A 21,839-nucleotide genomic window follows, 5' to 3' on the forward strand; every position below is an offset into this window, starting at 1 on the left:
TGGTTAAGTTTATTATCAGAAAATAACTTAGAAAATATCTTTGTTACTCTCTCCTATTTCCTCCATTTAAGCCTGAGAACAGACACTAAGTGCGGCAGTCTATATGAGACAACACACATCTCCCATGGACCGGGGGAAATAGTTCTTTATGTGCTTAGAAAAACAATTCACCGATCAGGCTATATTTTTGTAAGGTTTCTATGTTATGGAATTCCATTTTGCCATTAAAAACCCATAAACTGGCACATGATGGTAACCACCGTAAACATTAGGGCACTTGCACTCTTGAAGTATTTGTACAATTTTATTCCTCATTTTGTATATTCAGGCAAGAAGCACAGTACTTAGCATACACTAGACCCTTGATAAATGTTCAATTAATTGAATTTCAATCCCCTTCCGTTAGATATTTTTCTAGGGAATCATACAACCCTATGGCATTCTTGTGTATTTAAGGCCACTCAACAAGCATTTGCAGAGCACATACAGTATAAGGTGCCTATGGGGAATATGAAAATATTTTAAAACATTAAAATGATTACAATCCAGTAGGAAGGTAAAATATATAAACAAAAAACTACCAGCAAAATGCAGAAAGTCCTGTAAGAGATGGAGCTCTTTGGAGATAAGAGAAGAGATTCTTTTGTTTTTGGTGTGGGGGCTTTGGTAGGAATAGGAAAAGAAGGAATTATGAAAAGCTTCAAAGATGAGGAGGCATCTGTGTTGGATTTTGAAGGGTGGGTAAGTTTTTGGCCAACAGAGCTGGGAAGAAAAGGGTATGCAGGCAAAAGCAGAAGTGCAAGCAAAAGGATAATGGGAAAGGGTGGAGAACATGCTTAGGAATCAATATGAGACAAGAAATACATAAGGCTTCAAAAGTAGGTTGGGACCAGATTATTAAGAGTCTTATATGCCATGCCGAGAAACAGAGTCTAAAATTTGTAAGTAATGGGCTTTTGAGCAATGACATATGTGTGACCAGAGCTGTGTTCCAGCGGCTATGTGGAAGAAGTGAAGGGAAGAAGTGACTGGAGGCAGGGAGACCAATTAGGAGGCTAAGCATCTGTTCCCATGAGAACACACAGGAACTGAAAGCAGTGTAAAAACAGCTGTGAGGGAGAAAGGAACATACGTGAGAAGATTGAAAGGGATGGAATCAATTGGTCAACTGGATGTGGCAGATATTTACTGGAGGGAGAGTGTTAGGGGCCTGGGTGTGAATGCAAGGAAGAAAAGGTGTGAAATGAATGTGTTAATAAAATAAATGAAACAAAAGAGAGGCAAAAGAAACAAGAGCCTGCTTGGGAAAGAGTTTCAAAGAAGGAGTGGTCAATAATATCAAATAGCCTGATTTTCCTAATTGATGGCGCTTATGTAGTGGAGTTTCTCTCCAATACCCCAAAGTTTTAAGGCTACTGTTCTAAGCCAGTTAGTTCTGTTACTTGAAACAAATAGGTCTTCATGGTCACAGGAGTGGGAGTGTGGATGATCAGCAGGAACTCTGACAAAGGACAGATAATTCAAGCTCAGCCCCTGTGGGAGGAGGTGAAGAAAGGTTTTGTAAACAAAGACAGTAGTGGCTTTTCCACTTTCGGTGGCCCTTGTAGAATTCATAGCAATATATATTAAGTTAATCAACACTTACACTTCAGGCCTACCTCTTTGCCACTAAGATCCAAGAGAAATGGTTTTTGACCAGAGATTACAATGAACCCTGGGATTACTCTCAGGAATGAGCAAAGCAAACACTTTGCAAACAAATATTTAACAACATACGTGGATGAAATGCAAAGTGATTTTTCTCCTGTGTTGAAAAGTAGTTTCTCCAGGAGTTCAAGGGAGAAATGTGATTCCATTCCTCAAGTAACCAGCTAGCTCTTTTAGCTGGTTAGCCTAAGTGTAACACCGCTACAGTCAGTATCTCAGATGACAATACAGTTTTAAAGTATCAGAACACTTTTCTGAATGTTGTTTAATTAAGTGATCAATATTTAGGGCTTTATTTCTACACAGAATCTTGAAGTGAAAGAGCCATGCTTAGATTCCCAGTGTATTTATGTCTTTACCCTGACAGTTGCGTAAGCACGTATGCGCATTAATTTTTTTGGCAACTTGTTAGCATGAGCCTATTATAATAACTTTGAGTGTTTATTATCTGCTAGGTAGTTTACATATGTTATCCTTAATAATCACAGCAATGTAAGTACTATCTCCATCTTACAGATGGGAAAACTTGAGATGTAGTAACGTTAAAGAATCTGATCAGTACCATTTTTTTAAATTTTTTTTTAGATTCCATATATATGAGTTAGCACACGGTATTTGGAAGCTGCGACGAAGTGAGAAAGTAGCATATACATAGATACACTACCAACTGTAAAATAGATAACCAGTGGGAAGTTGCTGTATAACAAAGGGAGATCAACTCGATGATGGGTGATGACTTAGAGGGCCAGGACAAGGAGGGAGGGAGGGAGGGCGGGCATTGCGGAAGGGAGGGTATATGGGGATATACGTATAAATACAGCTGATTCACTTTGGTGTACCTCAAAAGCTGGTACAAAAGTGTAAAGCAATTATATTCCAATAAAGAGCTTAAAAAAAAAAGAATTTGATCAAAGACACAAAGCTATTGCGTGCTAAATTCAAAATCCGAGTCTCATTCTTGACTGCAATGCATGTACGTTTCCTAGTACACCATACTGTCTCTCAGTAAAGTATAAGTAAGATGTATGTAGAGTGCCTGGCACATAGTGGGAGCTCAACAAAATTAATTTTGTTGTCCACAATAATTTTATTGTCCACAAAACTATCAGATAAATATAAGCTTATATCCTTAACAGAAGTAGGATGAAAGCAGTCTAAATCGGAACTCTAATTAAAGAGTACTCTTCAATTCCAAATCTTCCATGCAAATGAATCTCATTTGGAGGAGGCAACCTGGGAATCTTGCATTCAGGCAGCCAATTGAAATGTAAGGACTTTAAAATTTCCCAAGTCCTTATTCTTCGTTTCTATCAGCCTTTAAAAAGTAATTTCATTCTAATCAACGAATTATCAACCAAAACAGATGCAGTTGCTCCTTTCTTTAATCAATATAAATAAAATCTAAGAATCACAGCTGGAAGGGAGTTTATCTGGTTCATTTTTGTCTCCGCATGATCTGCCAACTTGGCTTCCTCCTCCTACCTCTATACTATCATTTGACAAGTAAGTAACTTGTACAAGGTCACAAAGCTGGTAGAGGCAGAGAAGGGACTAAAAGAGCTCAAATCTCCTGAGTTCCAGTTCAGCGGTCTTTCCGTTATACCACCCAGCCACTCAATGCAACTGTTCTCTAGGCAGGGCCAGACATACTGTTTTAGGAAAAACACAAAACCTCCAGTAGCTAAACAAGCAGATTCATCTCTCCAAGTGACTCCTAAAAGACTAATCCTACCACCTAACCTTTACAGAGAAGGATGATGTGTTAATCTCTTTACTGGCGCTATTTCATTTCATCCTCAAGGCAAACCTGTGGGAGTGGTTCATTCTTACTTCTTTCCCATTTGATTGAGGAGGGAACCCAGGCTAGACTTCAAAAAAGTTGCTCAAGGTCACAGGACTAGTAAGCAATAGAGCCGGAATTCAACCAAGGTCTGACTCGAGGCCCAGCTCTCAACAACTATGATATATTGCTATTCCCGGTCTCTGCCTTTTTCTCCCCCAATTTTTTTTTGTCTTTTGGGGCCTAGGATCCCTATGTACATATGGTATGGATACCTGACCACAAATAGGGAGAAGGTTTCTGGAAGGATAACTGAAGAGGGAAAAACAGTAATCTGCCCCATCTGCACAAATTTAAGACCTACCTGGATTACATTTTCCAAAGTCTAGGCCTTTGATAGCCTCATGCATAAACCTCTTCTTTTTTAATAACACTGATCACCTGTTTTGCCACTCAGTAACCTAAATCAGATTTTTTTTCAAAGGCAGAGGAAAGCAATGATACCGACAATCACTTGGGACCTGAGACCCCTTCAGCAGAGAAGAACCTGAGGGCTAAGCAAAGTTTCCACTAAAACTGGAATGAGGTTAACAGGGCACAGTAACACAATCTTGTACCTGATACTAAGAAACATGCAGAGAAAACAGTGAGAGAGGAGGGGAAAATCTGCTGCCGGCCTGAGGCTGTTAATCAGGACAAGATTGAGGAAGGGATTTCCAGGCAGGCTTCTCCGGTAGGCTTCTTCCCAGTCATTTCAAAACCAATGCCCACCACCAACCAATTAATCTAATGCAAGCCACCCTCGTGAAACAGCAGGAAAAGACAACGCAAAGAGCCCAAACAGTCCTCGAGTTGCCAGCCTCCGCACTCTGTTTTTACCCTTTTCCACCAGAGAGGCAAATTCTGAACGATTTTTCCGCCCAACCTCCCCCCCCCCCCCCATGCAGGGTGAATCTCGGGGAAGAGAGGACCCTGTCTCACTCGGCGGGGACAGAAAGGACACTCGTTTTCCTTCGGAGCAAGGGGATAGGGGGAGGGGCACACTGAGGAAAATAAGGGAAAATGGCCTTGGCAGGGGTTTGATGGGGCGCAATTCGGTAGCTGCACTCACCCGGGTGAGACATGGGGATGACCTCATTGCGGGTCCCCGGGAAGTTAAAGATGACAGCTCCAGACGCCCCTCTCTCGTAAGCCAGATGGATCTTGTCTGCGAAGGTGCAACCCCCGCCGCGCTGGATGAGGGCCAACCAAGAGACTTGCGCCCCGTTGTTCCACTCCCCCGGGACCGTGGGCACCGAGAAATTCGTGTGCGGGTTACAGGCGTTGAGCGCCCCCGGCCCGTCGGGCGGCACCAGGACACCAGCCACGGGCTCGAGCGGCGAATCCTGGCCGTACACGCCCTCCTCGCTCAGCTCCCACACGGTGCGGTTCACTCCGGTGTGCGGAACCCGCCAGGACACGTTGAGGTACGCGGTCCACACTGCTTCGGCTCCCCGGGAGCCGGGGGCGTGCGGACTCAGAGCCAGCAGGAAGCACCAGGCCAGCAATCGGGAAAAGCCGCAGCCACCGCGGCAGGAGACCCCGGCCCCGGGCGGCGGCCCCATGGCGCGCGCGCTCTGTGGTTCCCTAGGGGCCCCTGGCACGCGCCTCCCCGGCTCTCGGCGGGACCCGGGCCTTGGCCAGGTGCGCGCCAGGTGGGGAGGGGGCGGGGAGAGACTGGCACGCGCAGCGGGCCGGGTAGGAGCCGACAGGCACGTAGCGTCGCTGGAGATGTTGCCGCAGATGCAGCTCTTCGCGGCTCCAGTCCTCTCTGCTACTGCCTTGGCAGCGTCGGGCTCCGGGGCTTTAGCGTGAAGCTCCGCCCAGCCGACTGGGGGTGGAGGTGGCTGGGAGGGAGGAAAGGACACTGCGGGATCCGCCTTCTTAAAAGGGTAACAGGATGGACAGGCATTAGCATAGGATCAGAGGCTGTGTGGTCAGGTGTGTCGGGTCGTTGCATGAAAAATGCACAGGCGAGGAACTATGGAATCAGCGAACAGAAACGCTCGCTGGTAGGATTCCAGTCCGTTTTGAATTGCAAGAATATATTTTTCCCTCGTGACGTTTACCTACGGGGCGTTTCTGGCTTAAGGTGCCAGAATGCGAAAGTACGTCTAAAAAGCGAAGATCTGAAGGGTCTGAGTTGCAGTCCAGAGAATTTGGGTAGGTGGGTGGTGCTTAGGCAGGCTATTTATTAATTCTCCACGCGGTGGGGGGGGGGGAGGGGTGAGGGGCGCGCAGGAAGAGCGTATTACCTTTTTTTTTTTTTGAATCTTTTTTCTTTTCTTCTCTAAACAAGCATCATACCTGTGTATTTCCTTCTTACCCTTACCTCATACTAAATATACTTCATCAGATGCCCCTTCTAAAAGTAATCTTAGCCCTCAAAAAAGAATGACCGTTTTCATATTCCTCAAAACTAAGCTTCTTTTCTTCCATTTTCCGCAAACCAGATTTACCCAAATGGATATGTCTGCGCCATTCATGACCTTAACTACATAATCTTTCTCCATTTCCCACTAACTAAAAAGAGCCTGACTCACCTTGACAATTCACTCGTGGCACACCTGCATTAAAATTTCTCCTTACTTTAAGTGTACAATTTTTATCTACCCTGTCAGTTATTACATTTAGTAGGTGCTCAATAAATATGCATGGATTAAACTGAATTAATACTTCTGGTGTCTGACAGTTATGAATAACTTTTGACCTTGGGGAAATTACTTCTCTGTGCCTCAGTTTCCTCATCATCTGTAAAATGGGGATAATAATAGTACCTATGTCATGGAGTAGTCCAGATGATTAAACGAGTTCACACATATAAAGTACTTAGTGCTTAGCAGAGTGTAAAATTTATATCTGTTAAATACTATTATTATTAAACAGGTTCAAGGACCCAATACTTTTAAAATAATATTAAGCTTGATACTTTGAGGTAATAATCAGAGAAAGTAATGTTCAGGATGTTTAGCTTTAGCCATTTTTTTTCAGTTCAAATAAATATAATTTACTTTATCCAGCCCAACATTTGTTAAATTCCTAATCACTCCCCTCCCCTGGCTCAACATTTACTTAATCAATATTATTTGCAAAGATGAAGCATGGGACAATTCTGCACTTGATACCCTTATAGCTTGAGAGAAACCCAGAGGAAAATTAACACCATAACAAAACAGCATGTAGAATCCAAATAAATGGGCAATTTTACGAAACATGGATCGTCGGTGTTGAAAGGGACGTTAGAAGTCAAGGGAAGTATATGGAACCAATAGCATGGCACCCCCGACTACTGATGATGTTAATCTCTTAAATAAAAATTACCTAGAGGAAACAAAAGGGTAGCATCTGCCATCTAAAGAAATGATACAATTCCAGAAATTGTCTGAAATTGCTGGTGAACAACACCCAATATTCAATCCATATTACCTACGTGATTGGGACTTCCCTGGCGGTACAGTGGTTAAGACTCCACACTTCCAATGCAGGGGGTGTGGGTTCGATCTCTGGTCGGGAAACTAAGATCCCACATGCCTCGCAGTGTGGCAAAAAATAAATAAATAAAAATTAAAAAAAATATATATATATATAACACCTGTATGATAGTCGACTATGTTGTACTTTGAAGAAACAATGTGTTCAAAAGAAAACAGATCTTTTATAAGGTATTTACAAAAATGAAGTTTGGAGAGACGTTTGTTAATATTCATTCTTTTCTTAAATATTTATTGGTCTACTATATGCCAATCATGGGCTAAGCATTTGGTTAAAAAAAATACGACATTAACTCTGCTCTCAAAAAGCTCATAAATTACCTTTGATGAGACAAACAAGCAAACTGATAATTGTAGTATGTATAGAGTGCTGAGGTATATAGCATAGGAGCTATGCTAGAGGTATGCGTAGGTCAGTAGTGGGTGATAGAGAAGAGGAACTAACCCAGACTGTGAAGTGAGAAAAAGCTTCCCAGAGGAAGTTATACCTGTGCTGAGTTTGAGAGCGTTAGTGTTTCTAGGCAGAGAACAATACAAGAAAAGGCATTGAGGCATGAAACTGAAAATATTGAGAAACAACAAGTACTAAAGGCTCTATAAATACTGAGTGTTTGGGACCCGGAATACAAGAGATACAGTTATAGAGGTACAAAGGGGTCAGTTCTTGAAACTCCTTTGGGTAAAGCTAAGGTGTTTGGACTTGATCCAAAAGCAAGGGGTAATATAATCAGGGTTTAAGCAGGGAGTAATAAAATCAGATCTGAATTTTAGTGATCATTATGGCTTCTCTGTGAATAAAAATTGGAGGAGACAAGAGTAGAAGCAGGGAGTCCAGAGAGAGGATTGTTAGCAGTGCTCCAGGTGAGAAATGAAGGTGGCTTGGACTAAATACGTAGTGGCAATAGAGAGAAATGGACAGATTGGTGATATATTATGGAGATAAACTCAACAGGACTTGTTTGGAGGATGAATGAGAGGGAAGAGTTAGGGATTGCTCTGAGGTTTTTGGCTTGGAAGACTGAATGGCATTTAATGAGGAGGAGGGTTTTAAATGTGTAGAGTGGGTAAGAGGAGAAATGAGTTCACTTTAGACATGTTGAATTCAAGGTAACCAAGATGTAACTAGGTAGAACTGTCCAGCAGGCAGTTGGATTTTCTGATTACTGAACACATACTAAGCGCAAGACACTCAAGAGGTGCAGGTATACAGAGATAAATGAAACAGTCCCTGCCCTCAAGGAGTTCATAATTTAGTAGGAAAGTCAGAGAGGCAAACACACAATAACAGTATAGCGTAACATGTTATCACTGAGAAGCATATAGGGTGCTATGGCAACATGGGTGTGGCTGTCTTTACGAACAAATAGAGTTAATCAAGAAAAAAGAAAGTAAGGATATTCAGGCATAGGCAATAGGCAATAAATGAGAACACCAGGCAACATTCAGGGAACTAACATTCGATAGTTAGGTATGTCCGGGGGAGCAAAGGGAGAGAGCCAAGGGGAGTGAAGCAGGCCAAGTGAGTTGTGCCACAACACAAAGAGTTTAGAAATCTATGTGAAAGAGTGTGGGCTCACTGCGCATGTGCACACACAGATACGAAAAGTAAATATGGCAAAATGCTAATAACTGTTGAATCTAGAGGGTGGGTATATAGGTGCTCCCTGTGAGATTTTTTCAACTTTTCTCTATATTTTAAACTTTTTGTAATGATGAGTTTAGATTGTGAATTTATATTGAAGTCAGTGGATCAAATGAATGATATTATCAGACCTAGACTTACATAGATCATCTGGATTGTGTGAGGGCAAGACAGGAGGCAGAGAGACTGGTATGGAGGCTAACGCCCTGAGCACTGTTCTGGAGGTCAGGCCCAGTAGAGGAGATGGAGGTATCAGACTATCATAGCTTGATGACATGAACCATTAAAATCATCCTATGAACTCCCCTTGCTATGAGCCCATCCTCACCAAGCAACCTTCTTATTATCATTTAGCTCCTCATGTAAATATGCCTACAGGGAGATAATGTGCTGAGCAGCAAACACTAGTATCTGTTCCACTTGGAAGTTATACTTCTCATTACAAATTAATCAATTGGCATTCTGGCTTATATATTGGTCTCTTGTGAATTTGGTTAAGTGTGAGTCAGTCCCCAGGAGCCCAGGCTCTAGTTATACTACCAATCAAATTTCAGAGCTTACAAAGCTAAGCACCAGACTGTAGATCATGACTGCATCACAATGCTCCCACTTCATGGAGCCTTGTCTGGGTAGCTCTCCAGCTTTCCCTAACCGTACCCCTGTGTCTCGCTGTGATCTCTCTTCAAACTGCAACAGAGCCTTGCTACTAAGGATGAGATCTGTTGATTGGGAGCATTGGCATCGTCAGCAAGCTCATGAGAAATGAAGAATCTCAGGTCCCGCCCAGACCTGCTGAATCAGAATCTGCATTGAAACAAGATTCCCAGGTGATTTGTATATACGTATAAGTTTGAGAAGCCCTGGGGCAGACTAGAGTATCCTGAGGGTAGCCAGCACCCAGCCTCTGCGTGAACACTCCCAGAGTCAGAGCTTACTACCTCACAAAGCATTGCATCCTGAGTAGTACTGCGCTTTTCTTCTTGGAGGGTTCATGGAAATGTAGTGTGATTTTGCTTCAGTCTTTCCTCTTCCTCCCACCCAACTCTTCCAACCCCAGGTCCCCAGAGTTTTCATGCTATTCCCCAGCTGTAATTTCGCCACCCCACCAGGGCCTTTGCTTTCAGCAGTTTCCCTGTATCAGACTTCACCTTATTCCTGACCCTCAAACCAAATTTACAAGTCCTAGGTGTATTCTTTCAGGATCCTACTGTCCCTAAGGCTAATAACAGCTCAAATGTTCGTTGAGCATTTACTATGCTCTTTATATGCATTATTTCATTAAATTCTCACCACCAGCTATCATTACCCCCATTTTCAGAAAAGGAAACTGGCTCAGAGAGAATTAGCAACCCTCGAAGCTCATGTAGCTACTGACAATCAGGATTCCAATGCACTTCTGACTCTAAGTATTAATAGCCGATAATGACTCAGTATTTTCCCTTTAGAGAGTGGTATCTGCGGTCCAACACTGCCTTATACCCAAGAAGGAAAGTTCATGTGAAATGTTTCTCGCATGCATTTCAAGCACTGTGACCAGTGACGGAGATATATTTGGGCCAGGAGCCTTTTTGAATTCCTCAAATCCTACCACAAAGGCTAGCCCTGCCCAATATTTATACCAGCAACACTGAACTGAAAGCTGCCCTGAGCAGTGAGCTATCTAATGATGAACTGGTTCATCTGCATCCCGCAGAAGTAACAGCAGGGTACCACCGTGGCCGATTAAGTTTCCAATCACACTGAATTTCTGAAGCGGTGCAGAGATGGACGACAGTGTTCAGCCTTTACTCTGTCTGCAGGAAATGAGACACTGCATCTGGCCTCTTACCATTAGATAAATGGCAAAGCACCATCTGGGACAACGAGTGCCCTGGCATCAAAGCGATGCTGTGGCCACACAACTGGACAATATAGGTGTAGAGAATGGATGGCAACAGATTTCTACTCGAGGCAGTTGCCCTTTGGATAGCAAGAAGAAGATGATGGCGGTGTGGAGAGACAGCAGTCAAACAAAACAGAACAAAAAGCCCCAAATGTGATAGTGCAGCGTACTTTCAAATACTATACCATCACTTGCAAATGCAGGTAAACCTCAGTCAGCTAAGTAGGTATACAGCCATAAGAAAACAGGGGATTTTTTTAAACAAAGATTTCATACACTCAAAGAAAAGACAGAATTTCAGAGAGGGGCTTTACAACAGTAGATGTGCTATATCTGAAACTAAGAACAGTCTTCTCATACTTGTACTCATACTCAGTAGCTACCATTGAGACCCTGCTAGGGGCCAGACACTTTACACCCATGAGTTAAGTATTGTATACAACATCTTACAGAAGAAGAAACACATGCTCAGGTTAAGTAACTTGCTGAGGTCACCCATTAGGGAATAACCTAATGATCGGATTGAAATTTGAATCCACATCTTAGTACAAAACTACACTCTTCTCCTTATACAACATTCCACTCCATATAACACTACCTTCCAAAGTAGTGTTTTATTGAGAACTTACTATGTGCCAGATACAGTACAAGTATCAATTATAGCATTTGATTGTTACAAGTAATAAAGTCCTATTATTTTCAGATGAGGAAAATGAGGCTCAGAAAGGTAAAGTATCTTGCCAAAGGTCACACAGCTAGTAAGTGGCAGAGTTGGAATTCACATGGGAGTACATCTGACTCCAAATTCTATACCATTTTCATTCTGCTGTACTGCCTCTCTACATACGTAGTGAGCATATTATTACAAGGTGGAAAGATTCTTGATTTTCAGCCAGGTCCAGTAACACATTTAACCTACGAAGAACCCCCTCACCAGGGTGCCCTGATTTCTTGCTGAGCAGCCCTGGAAATCCTAGATAACAGAGATTATGAAAGTACACTTAGTCAAGTGCTTCATCATCATTTATGAATGTCTACATCTTCAGTTGTACACACTTGCTCCCATGCATGTGTGGAGAGGAATGCCTGAACATGTGTTACGTGTGGAAAGCATGTTTCCTGTCCACTGATGAAAACTGGCACAGAAAGGAATTGTACTGGTAAAGATAATGCAGAAAACGAGCTGAATTGTGTGAGTGCTATTGGGGGATCAGATTAGCTATCTCGAGTCTGGGGAGATGATTGAGGGGAATCCCAGATTGCTAAAAAGGGATAAGAGTGGGGAAGGACCCAAGGCCTGGGGGCAGCAATGGCTCCAGGGGAAAGTTGGGCAGGGGAGGTGCTTGGAGGGAAAAATGGACATGAGTGATTTTTACCCTCGCCTGCAGTATCAGGACAACCTACTTGAGAAATTAATCTGTTCTCATGCAGTCTCCTCTCTCTCCCCCCCCTTTTTTTAAGGTTTCTAGTAAGATGAAGACTTCCAAAGAATTAAATCTGTGACCACAAGAGATTTATGTATATTAAAAGAAAGAAAAACAATCGCTTGGGGAAAATGGGAGAAAAAATGTTTTTAATGAATTGTACCCTACATATATGGCCACATATCTGAAGTTTACTTCCAACCTGTTTGTGCTACTCGGTAGACTAGACACAGAACTCCCTTATTCCAGTCTCTGTTGTTATTTTTAACTTTTCCGTTGACTGGTTATGTGACACCGAGGAAGTTTCTCAGCTACGAAATAGGGACAATAATAATGAAAAACTGTGTAGATATATTTTGAACCACTTGGTGTTCCTTCAGATTAAAGCCTACCAAATCAGCTAGTGTAGCTAAAATAAATATCTATGATTTTGCCACTGTCTAGGACAAATGACAGAATCGCTGTAGAAGGGCGTGGGCCTGGCAGGCGTGGATAAGATCAGTTTACTAAATTAGGGAGGGGTTAAGTTCTTAAAAATGCACATGGGCAGGCAGTTATTTTTTAGCCTACAGACAGAATGGGATTCCTTTTTAATAGGAGCCTAATTTGATAATTCCTAGTAAAGCTGGGGCTTCTGAAAAGCAGTTTAAGAATAAACATATTGTAGCACATAATTATGATCACCTACTGAGGCCAAGGTTTACTCTTTAGAAGCTAAAGTCAGCTTTAGCTTTGTGGGCAAAGGCAGGCTTTGTATTCCAAGGGGCAAAGTCAAAAATTCACAGCTGCCAACTATATGCATTAGGATTAGCTGCTGCTGGCCAGGGCTCGAAATCGATCAAAAACTCGGAGTAAACAAGTATCTGGCAATAAGTGACCAGGTACTAGCACACAGTTGAGACAACTGAAATTAGCTGGCCTCCCACTCATGATTCACACAGTAATTAAGTTCTGTCACACCAGAATTAGATAAGTGTCATGGTTATGTTGGTTGCAGGAAACATGCAAGAAACAAGGTCTTCGACAAAAGGGTATTTTATGGCTACAAGAATTACTTTGGTTTGACTTCATCACAAATCATGCGGTATAAAGTGTAGGATCTTTAACGAGGAAAAATACTCAAGGAATCATCAAAAGAAAAAAATGCCCAGATCCATTGGACCACAGCAGACCCAGGAATCACATCTCCCTTAGCTGCCAATCTTCCAATTAGCAGAGGATGCGTATACTCTCTTCTAAGTTGTCTCTGTGTCACTTTGTGTGCAGATAGGATCCGCATACTTCATGTTCTCAAGAGCAAACTAGTTTGGACGCAGAAGTCAACACCTGCTTAATATTCTGGATGTTGTCAACTCTGGAGCCACAGAAAGCCTTTTAGCAGAGGCAGTGAAGTGGCTCAGCAATGTTTACTTTTGGGGGGGGGGGCGGGAAGAGAGAGCCAGCAGACATTGAAAGCCTGAAGCTTTGAAGAAGAGGTTCAAGTTTACCGCCAATAAGCCCACCAGCTCATTAAATGTCTTCGTTTTGCTAAGGTGATGATGGTTGAAGCGTTTAGAAACCCAATGAGAGCATATCTTTGGACCCTACAAGGTGTTTAGGGCCCAACACCCTGCTGGTTTTAGGACCTTCTGTTTGTTTGGATTCAAGGCAGCACGCACATTCCAGGAACTAGGTTATCTCATATCAGTGCCTTTAGTTATGCTCCTCATAAGGCATTTTCAGCAGAGGTTTTCAAGTTCCAAGGCAGATGGAATAGTCAATTGCTTAAGGGTAGTATACTGGAACAAAGTAGATTTATAACGCCTGCTGTTATCCAGCTTGTTTTTTTAATCTTAGCCCTGCCACTGCAAGTTGTGTTATGTAGCAGTGAACAAGCAAAGAACAAATAGGCTTTCAGGAAAAAAAAATATGCTGGACTAATCCCACCTGATCACTACAGTCAGTATTCAAATTTAGGGAAAAAATTTTTTTTACTAACCTCGACCCTCTGGGCTGTCTGACGTACAAAATGGTAAGCAATAAGCATCACTGGGCGTACAGGACTTATAATTTTCTCTTTTAGAGTTTTGGTGATTTATAGGAAAAGACACACATTCTCTAATTTATTCATTAGAATAATTAACATTTTTTTAGAGCTTCTAATGTCTACAAAGTCTTATGATAGTTGCAACAAAGTCCCTCCATTTAGTATCTTAGTCTACGGGGGGGTAAATTGTACCAAGGAAACTTTTGTGAGCCTTCTCTTTGTTTTTGCCTATGTGCATCTAGATTATAAATAATACAAACTTTAGTTGTGAGCCTAATCTCAATTGCCTACTAATGGGGAAGAGAAGTGATATTAATTTTCTCTTAGATTATTGTAAAGAGCCTTCTAATTGATCTCCCTGCTTTTAGTCTCTCCCCCACTCCAAGTCATCCTTCATGTTACTGCCATATTATACTTTTGAAAACATAGCTATGATTATGTCACTTCTCATCATATATTGAATAGAATAGAAATTTCTAAGCTTCAAGGGCTAGGACCTCAACAATCTAGGTCCATCTGATCACTGTTTCCTTTATACCTCCACTGTGTCTGACATACATGTGTATTGTATACAGTATCTTCCATGCTATGCTGCATTTATTTACTTGCATTTCTCCTCCATCAGAGACTGACTTCCTTGAGAGAAGGGACCATGTATTTTTCTTCTTTGTAGCCCCAGCTCTTAGCCTGGCACATTAGAGTACATTTGAAAAACAGTATGTGGATGGCAAGAACTGGAGGGCAGGCTGGTTAGTTTGCTGGTTAGCTGGTATGAATTTTTTTCCACTGTGTTTGTTAAGGTATAATTTACATACAGTAAAACTCTTTTCTTAGTGTACAGTTCCATAAGTTTTGATAAATATTCAGCAGTCATGTAGCCACTACCACAATCAAGATATAGAACAGTTTCATCACCCCCAAAATTCCACATACTATGCCTTTATAGTCAAAGCCTCCCCCCACCCCCCCACCACCCTTAACCCCTGGCAACCCTTCATCTGTTTTCTGCCCCTATGGTTTGGCCTTTTCTACAACATCACATAAATGGAATCAGTATGTAGTTTTTTTGTGTCTGACTTCTTTCACTTAGCAAAGTGCATTTGAGATTCATCCATGTTATTGCAATGGCAGGGCATTTAAGCAAGAGTGATCAGAGAGATGGGTGCTGGGAGGGGGTACAAAGTCCTGTGTGAGTATAGAGGTGGGAATGTTTGCTTTTGACTTAAGGAATTAGGGGAGATTTCATGAAGAAAATAATGTCTGTCTGAGCAGGGTCATGAGGGATAGGTGGGATTTTTATAGGTACCAATGGTGAGAGAAGATATTTCAGAAAAGGATATAGCAGAAACAAAAGCTCAGAGTCAGGAAAGAGCAGGGGAGGTTTATAGAACATCATTTCAGTTTGTTTAAAACACAAGAGGAGAAGTAGCAGGAGGTAGGGCAGAAAAGGTAGGTTAGGATTTTTTTTTGACCTTGAATAAAGTAGTTAAGAATATGGTCTTGATTTGTTAGGTAGTGGATAATCATTGCAGGTTTTTGATTCAAGCTCTTTTTGAAGGAGAGTAATAGTTCTGCCTGCAAGTAATTCTGCTGCCCTGCCTGAGCTGAAGTAGACAGCTCTCTATCTGGGTAAGTATACAACTGTTACCCATAAAACAAGGCCACAAATGATATTTAAATATATCAAACATACCAAGGATATAAAATATCTGCCCTACTGGTACTTGCTAGAAAATGTGTTCATGAAATGACTGAATCTAATACTTACCCAAAGCACTCTCATCTCTCCATTCATTTGTATTTTCTCATTTCTCTCTACGGTCAAGGTATCAAAAAGCCAAGTATCGTTCCTGGATTCTATTTTCCAACTTGTCCACAGAAACACCTTCACTGGGTTAAGTAAGAATTAATGTTATGGCTTCTGTTTTAGCAGATAGCCAAAAAAAAAGTCCTGGGTGAACAGCATTTCTTTCTTTTGTAAAACTATATTATCTACTGATATTACTCAAATTCCTGTGTAAAAAAGAACCCATTCCTATTTGGGATGCTGTTTTTTTCTGGGACAAGAACAGACATTTCACCAAAGAGGGTCATATACAGATGGTAGATAAGCACATGAAAAGATGTTGAACCTTACTAGCCATTAGGGAAATGTTAATTAAAACCACAATGTGACATCACTGCATACCTATCAGAATGGCTAAAAAAAAAGTGATCACACCAAATGATGGTGAGAATGTGGAGAAACTGGATCACCCACACATACACTGTTGGTGAGAAATGTAAAATGGTATAGCCAATTTGGAAAACAGCCTGGCAGTTTCTTATAAAACTAAACACGTAACTGCCATATGACTCAGCAATATCAGTCATGGGCCTCTATCTTAGATAAATGAAAAATTATGTTCACTAAAACATATGTATATGAATGTTTATAGCAGCTTGATTCATAATTGCCAAAAGCTAGAAACAAGCCAAATGTTCTTCAATAGGTGAATGATTAACAAATTGTGATACATCCATACCATGCAATACTAGTCACCAATAAAAAGGAATGAACTATGAATAAATGCAATAATCTGGATGAATCTCCAGAGAATTATCCTGAGTGAAAAAAGCCTATTCCCCAAAATTACATACAGTATGATCCCATTTATATAACATTTTTGAGATGAAAAATTGTAATGAAGAACAGATTAGTGGTTGCCCGGAGTCAAGGAGAGGGTATGGGGTGGAGTTGTGTGTTACTATAAAAGGGCTACATGAAGGAACAATGTGGTAATGGAATTGTTCTGAATCTTGACTGTGGTGGTGATCACATGAACCTACATATGTCATAAAATTGCATAGAACATGCAAATGAGGGCATGTAAAACTAGTAAAATCTAAGTAAGGTGGGTGGATTGTATTAACGTCAACTTCCTGGATGTTATATTGTACTATAGTTATGTAAGGCAATACCATTGGGGAAAACTGGGTGACTGCTATATGGGATCTCTATTTCATACAACTGTATGTGAATCTACAATCATCTCAAAATAAAAAGTTTTTAAAAAAGAGGACTGTGTGTTGGTTGTAGAAATGTATAATACATTTTAATTAACTCTGAGAAATTATTTTTGTTTTTTGCTGAGGAATTTGGATGTTTTCCTTTGCCATAAAATTAAAAAAAAAAAGTAAAATTCACTGTAGGTCTAGTTCTTGTTGTTAGGAAGCATAGAACCCAAACAAGGGCAACTACTTCTGCTACTGCTGTAATGATCCTTAACGTTTTGCAGGGGGTCAGAGTTACTTCCGAAACTTTGATGAAACTTATGTACAAAGTAAATGAACATACACAATTATGTGCACAGTTTCAAGGACCTCATGGACCTCATGAAGCTTATCCAGTGACCCCATGTTAATGCTCATCTACTGCTATACTGATCAATATGGTAGTCAATAACTTCATGTGGCTATTTAAATTTAATAAAATCAAATTTTATTTTAAGGCACATTAGCCACATTTCAAGTGCTCAATAGCCACAAGAGGCTGTGGCTATATATTGGACTGCACAAAGATAGAAGTTTATATCACTGTAGAATGTTCTATTGGACTGCACTGCTCTTGACATTTAGAATAAGATTTACTTTATTTTTAAAAAAATCGACTCCATGTACTGGTAATTTCAAGAACACTTCAGCTGTGAGACTTCACTAGTGGTCTACTGGTTGAGAGTCTGCCTTCCAGTGCAGGGAATGCAGGTTCAATCCCTGGTTGTGGAACTAAGATCCCACATGCCAGGGGGCAGCTAAGCCCACATGCTGCAACTACTGAGCACGCGAGCCACAACTGGAGAGAAGCCCGCATGCCGCAACGAAGATCCTGCACAACTACGACCCGAAGCAGCCAAAAAACAAAAACAAACAAACAAACAAAAAACACTTCAGCTGCATAAAGACCTTGTATGACCTATCATACACAGAAGTTTTCTCCAAGGAATTCAGGCTAAGAACCCCTTTTTAGATGTATTCTATTTTATCCATAAATGTCTTATTTTTTGTATTGGATTTAACCAAGGGACTAATTGAAATCTCCCTGAATTAGGTAGGCTATAGGAACTAAATTTTTACCATTTCAATTATTATATAATGACAGAAGAAGACAGGACTGGCACGTGCAAATAGGAAGAACTGTTTCAAATGTAAAAAGTAATATTGGAAGAGAACATAGATACAGATGAATAGATATTAGAAGATATTCAACAGTCAGGCTTACCTACATAATACCAAAACAATTGGTTGAAAGTGGGACATACATTTGCCTTGTTCAACTAGATATTTTATGTATTTTGGTATCATGTAAACATTTAGGATACTAACTGTGGCAAAGGGTTATTAAAATAGAAAGAGGGGGAAGAGTAAGATTTTAAATGCTGTCATGGGAAAATAAATAGCTGAGTTGAGTAACATTTTAGATGTGTAGGCAGAAAAAAGGTGGAGAAAAATGTAAGGGAACTGGTGTCTTGCAATAAGCAACTTTCTGGTTCACTGCAGTTTGTCAAGGATTTAGGAATAGAGGGCATTCATGCTTAAAGTAGTAGTCATTTACCAAAGCTCTGATGATCTTTCTCTTATTAGAAGGATTATAGTCTTAAAATGTAAACAATATTCTTGCCTTGCTGGCTTTCTCCTTCAAATATCAACTTTTTTATTTTTTGAATTGAATTTCATTTTCCACCTAAAGCTAGGTACACACCAGAATTATTATACTAAAGGTGTAGTTTTCTCAGGGTCATTGTTTATTAGTCCCCTGAGAAAGAATTGAGTCAGATCTCAGTTATAGATACTAATATATGGGAAGCAGTGATATAGATAATACAAAAGAGCAGATTATCAAAGACACTTGGAGTTGACTTTGAAATGCATTTTTCAGCACATTTTCATGTTATGTTTTATGCAGGCATTCCCTTCAGACCCATAAGAGGTGACTCTGAAGAAGCTTGAGTGATCAAAGAAAGCCTGCGATTTAAACACTGCCAGTGGACTAGCCGCATGCAGATAATTAAATTAATGGCATAACTTAGCATATTTATATTCTGTGTATCGCCTTACTCCCATGAGCATGTAGCCACTAAAGAGGATCTATGAACTCACTGGTCTTATTCATTCCGGGAATTTATTCACATCTTCAAGGTGCTTGGTTTTAAAGTAATCAATTAGATTGATTTTTGTTTTATTTAAATCTATTTGGCTGAACTTGACTGAGTATCTTGGTGTTCTCTTAATTGAAAGAGTTGCCATATGATGTCAGAAGACATTGGAAATTTTACATCAGATGTCAATATAGCATGTTACTGTTTAAATATCCTTGAGACAAGTACCAAGGTGTTTAGCCATAAAAATGCTCAACGTGCCCTCTGCTGGGCCTTTCTTTTATAAGATTGGAATCGAAAAATGCTGTGTCATCTGGTTGTACAGTGGGTTGAGAAAAGGAATTCCCCTGTAACGATCACATGCAATGAAGAAACCCTAAATACAGATTCATGAGTCTTTCTGGCACGGATAAGTCTGGCTCACTTAGCTGGTTTCAAAAGGAAGATTTAAAATGTTATCTAGACCCAAAGAAACGAAAACTTTGTTATGCGCTTGGGAATTCCCCTGTGTTTTATGAAGCAAGATAATCTTACTGTCAGGTAATCGCTCCATAAATATGTAAACTAACTAAATAATTCTACCATTATTATATTTTATGTAATTATTACATTACCATACAAACCAATTAAATCATTCTGTCACAAGAGGATATCTGTGAAGAGATGGATTTTAATTCAAGATTTTTGCAGGATTTGCAAAGATGCATTTCTACCTACCCCTGCCCTCATCCCAAGGGTTTTATATGAGACCAAATCCTATAAGTCAGCAGGTGTTCCTGTAAATTAAGAGGGTGCTTTGCTTATGGAGAAGAATGGGGATTTAGGTTCAGTGTTAGGTTCTTTAGCAAAAATTATTTTTATATTTTTTTGGATCAAAATATTTTTTAACATCCTCTATGGTAAAGTAAGAAATATCCAGCAAGTATCTTCCCCACAACTTCCTTACATTCAAATGGGGGCGTACACAGTTCAGTTGTATAAATTGTACACATAGCCACATTTTACTTGACCACATGTTCCTGGTTATAGCTTCAGAAGAAGCAAATCATGAAACTAGACAAAATCTCGAGACTATTATTTCTACTCTCCCCATAGCCAACTGGCACTCAAAACACAGAACTGGCCAGAATATAGCTAGCTATTTTCTTTATGAATTTCTCCCTAAGGCACCAAGATCAGCTTTCATATCCCTGGGAGTCAAAAAGGTTTTCATTTTTATCAAACTGAAAATTCTTCTGGACTCATTTAAGTCAATGCCCTCAATGAAATCTTTGTTCTCTGAGTTTTCTGAAACATCCAGTTGCTTACACCATTAACAAAAAAAATAATAATAACAGGTGCAAAAGTAATGATTGGGACACTAGAAATTTGTCTTGTGGTGTATATTAGTCTTCATTGCTTTCCTTTCGTTATGAATGTTAGTGGTATGTCAAAGACAAGGGTGAAACTGACTCAAGGACAGGAAAACATATTAAAGGAACTTAGATTAGATTATCTATTTTTTTCATATTTCAGTGGAATATGGTACTTTACTGTTTAGCCTTTCAGAAATCAGAATACTACAATCTATGCAGTAATTAAATTTATCTGAAGGTAAATTTAGGACAACAGGGGTTTTGTTTTTTTTGTTTGTTTGTTTTTGCCCCTTTTTTGGCTGAAGGCAAAGTCTTGAATTACCCTTCTACTCTGAGTAATATTTTCTTTCTCTAAAGTGCAAATATAGGGTATGTGTTTTGAGAAGATATTTTGAAAATATATACTATCTCCAGGATCTTATTGTCAGGAAATGGAAATATTCCCATAAGAAGTTATAGCATAAAAATGTCCCAAATAAATGTCAGAAAAACCCCACAAAACACCAAAACTGCACGTTTTTAAAATGTAATTACAGGTTAAGAGCACAGGTCCATTAAATGCAAGCCTAAAGGACCAGATTTGTAAGGTATTACTGCTTGAAGGAGACACATCTTGGATTTACCACTTTGCTAACATTTTAAGTATTCACAGAGTGAGGATTATTGGGCTGTGGACAACGATTTTTTTCAGAGACGTATTAATAGGGTATCCAATAGTTTAAACAATTTTCACAAATGAACGATGTGGATGTTCTTTTAGATTTAACTTTTTTCATTCCCAGAAGTATTGCCAAGCATACAGAATAAAGAAAATGGGACTCTACTTTCATTACAAAATTATTTTGCAAATAGAGTAAAACTTTACTAAATCAGACTTGCATGAAGTTGGCAAGTTCTATAATTGGAATTATAGAACATAGTAATATTTCATTATTTTGGAGAAGGGCTAGGACTCACTTTATGATGAAAGGAAGTTTATGGTGTATATAAGTTCTGCACTGGGAACAGTTACCTTGTACAAGAAAACCAATTTTTCTAGTGCCTTAGGGAGCATCATTTACATAAAAGCAATTAGACTATTAATTAGTCATTTTCATTGTTCTTTGAAGCAGATTTCTATATTTCATTAGCTTTGATTACATTACTGTATATGTCTGAAAAAATATTCTTTCAAATGCCCTTCCAGAGTTCAGTGATTTCCTGTCACACAAGCCTTCCTCTTAAATTTTTAGCAAAATGCAAAATGCAGCTTTATTATTTTCAAGTAATACAATAACACAATGAATTGGTACTAAAATCATGGCAAGAGAAGCACTGCTGGAGATTCTTCAATGAATAGGCAAAGATTGTGTGCAGGA

At 40.0% G+C, this 21,839-nt stretch overlaps 1 protein-coding gene across 2 annotated transcripts in view; it reads right to left on the reverse strand.

Annotated features, from left to right (window-relative positions):
* RNF128 (ring finger protein 128) overlaps window positions 1-21,839 on the reverse strand; it is a 95,650-nt gene that overhangs the window by 59,501 nt on the left and 14,310 nt on the right. The window contains exon 1 of one of the 2 annotated variants that reach the window (XM_057719301.1): window positions 4,599-5,311. The exons of the other annotated variant lie outside the window; for it this stretch is intronic. Within the exon in view, the coding sequence (XP_057575284.1) occupies window positions 4,599-5,091 (493 nt within the window). The 5' untranslated portion in view covers window positions 5,092-5,311. Of the gene's footprint in view, window positions 1-4,598; window positions 5,312-21,839 lie in introns of those variants that run through there. 2 annotated transcript variants of the gene reach the window in all.

The sequence above is a fragment of the Hippopotamus amphibius genome, chromosome X (assembly GCF_030028045.1).
Source record: "Hippopotamus amphibius kiboko isolate mHipAmp2 chromosome X, mHipAmp2.hap2, whole genome shotgun sequence".
NCBI lineage: Eukaryota > Metazoa > Chordata > Mammalia > Artiodactyla > Hippopotamidae > Hippopotamus > Hippopotamus amphibius.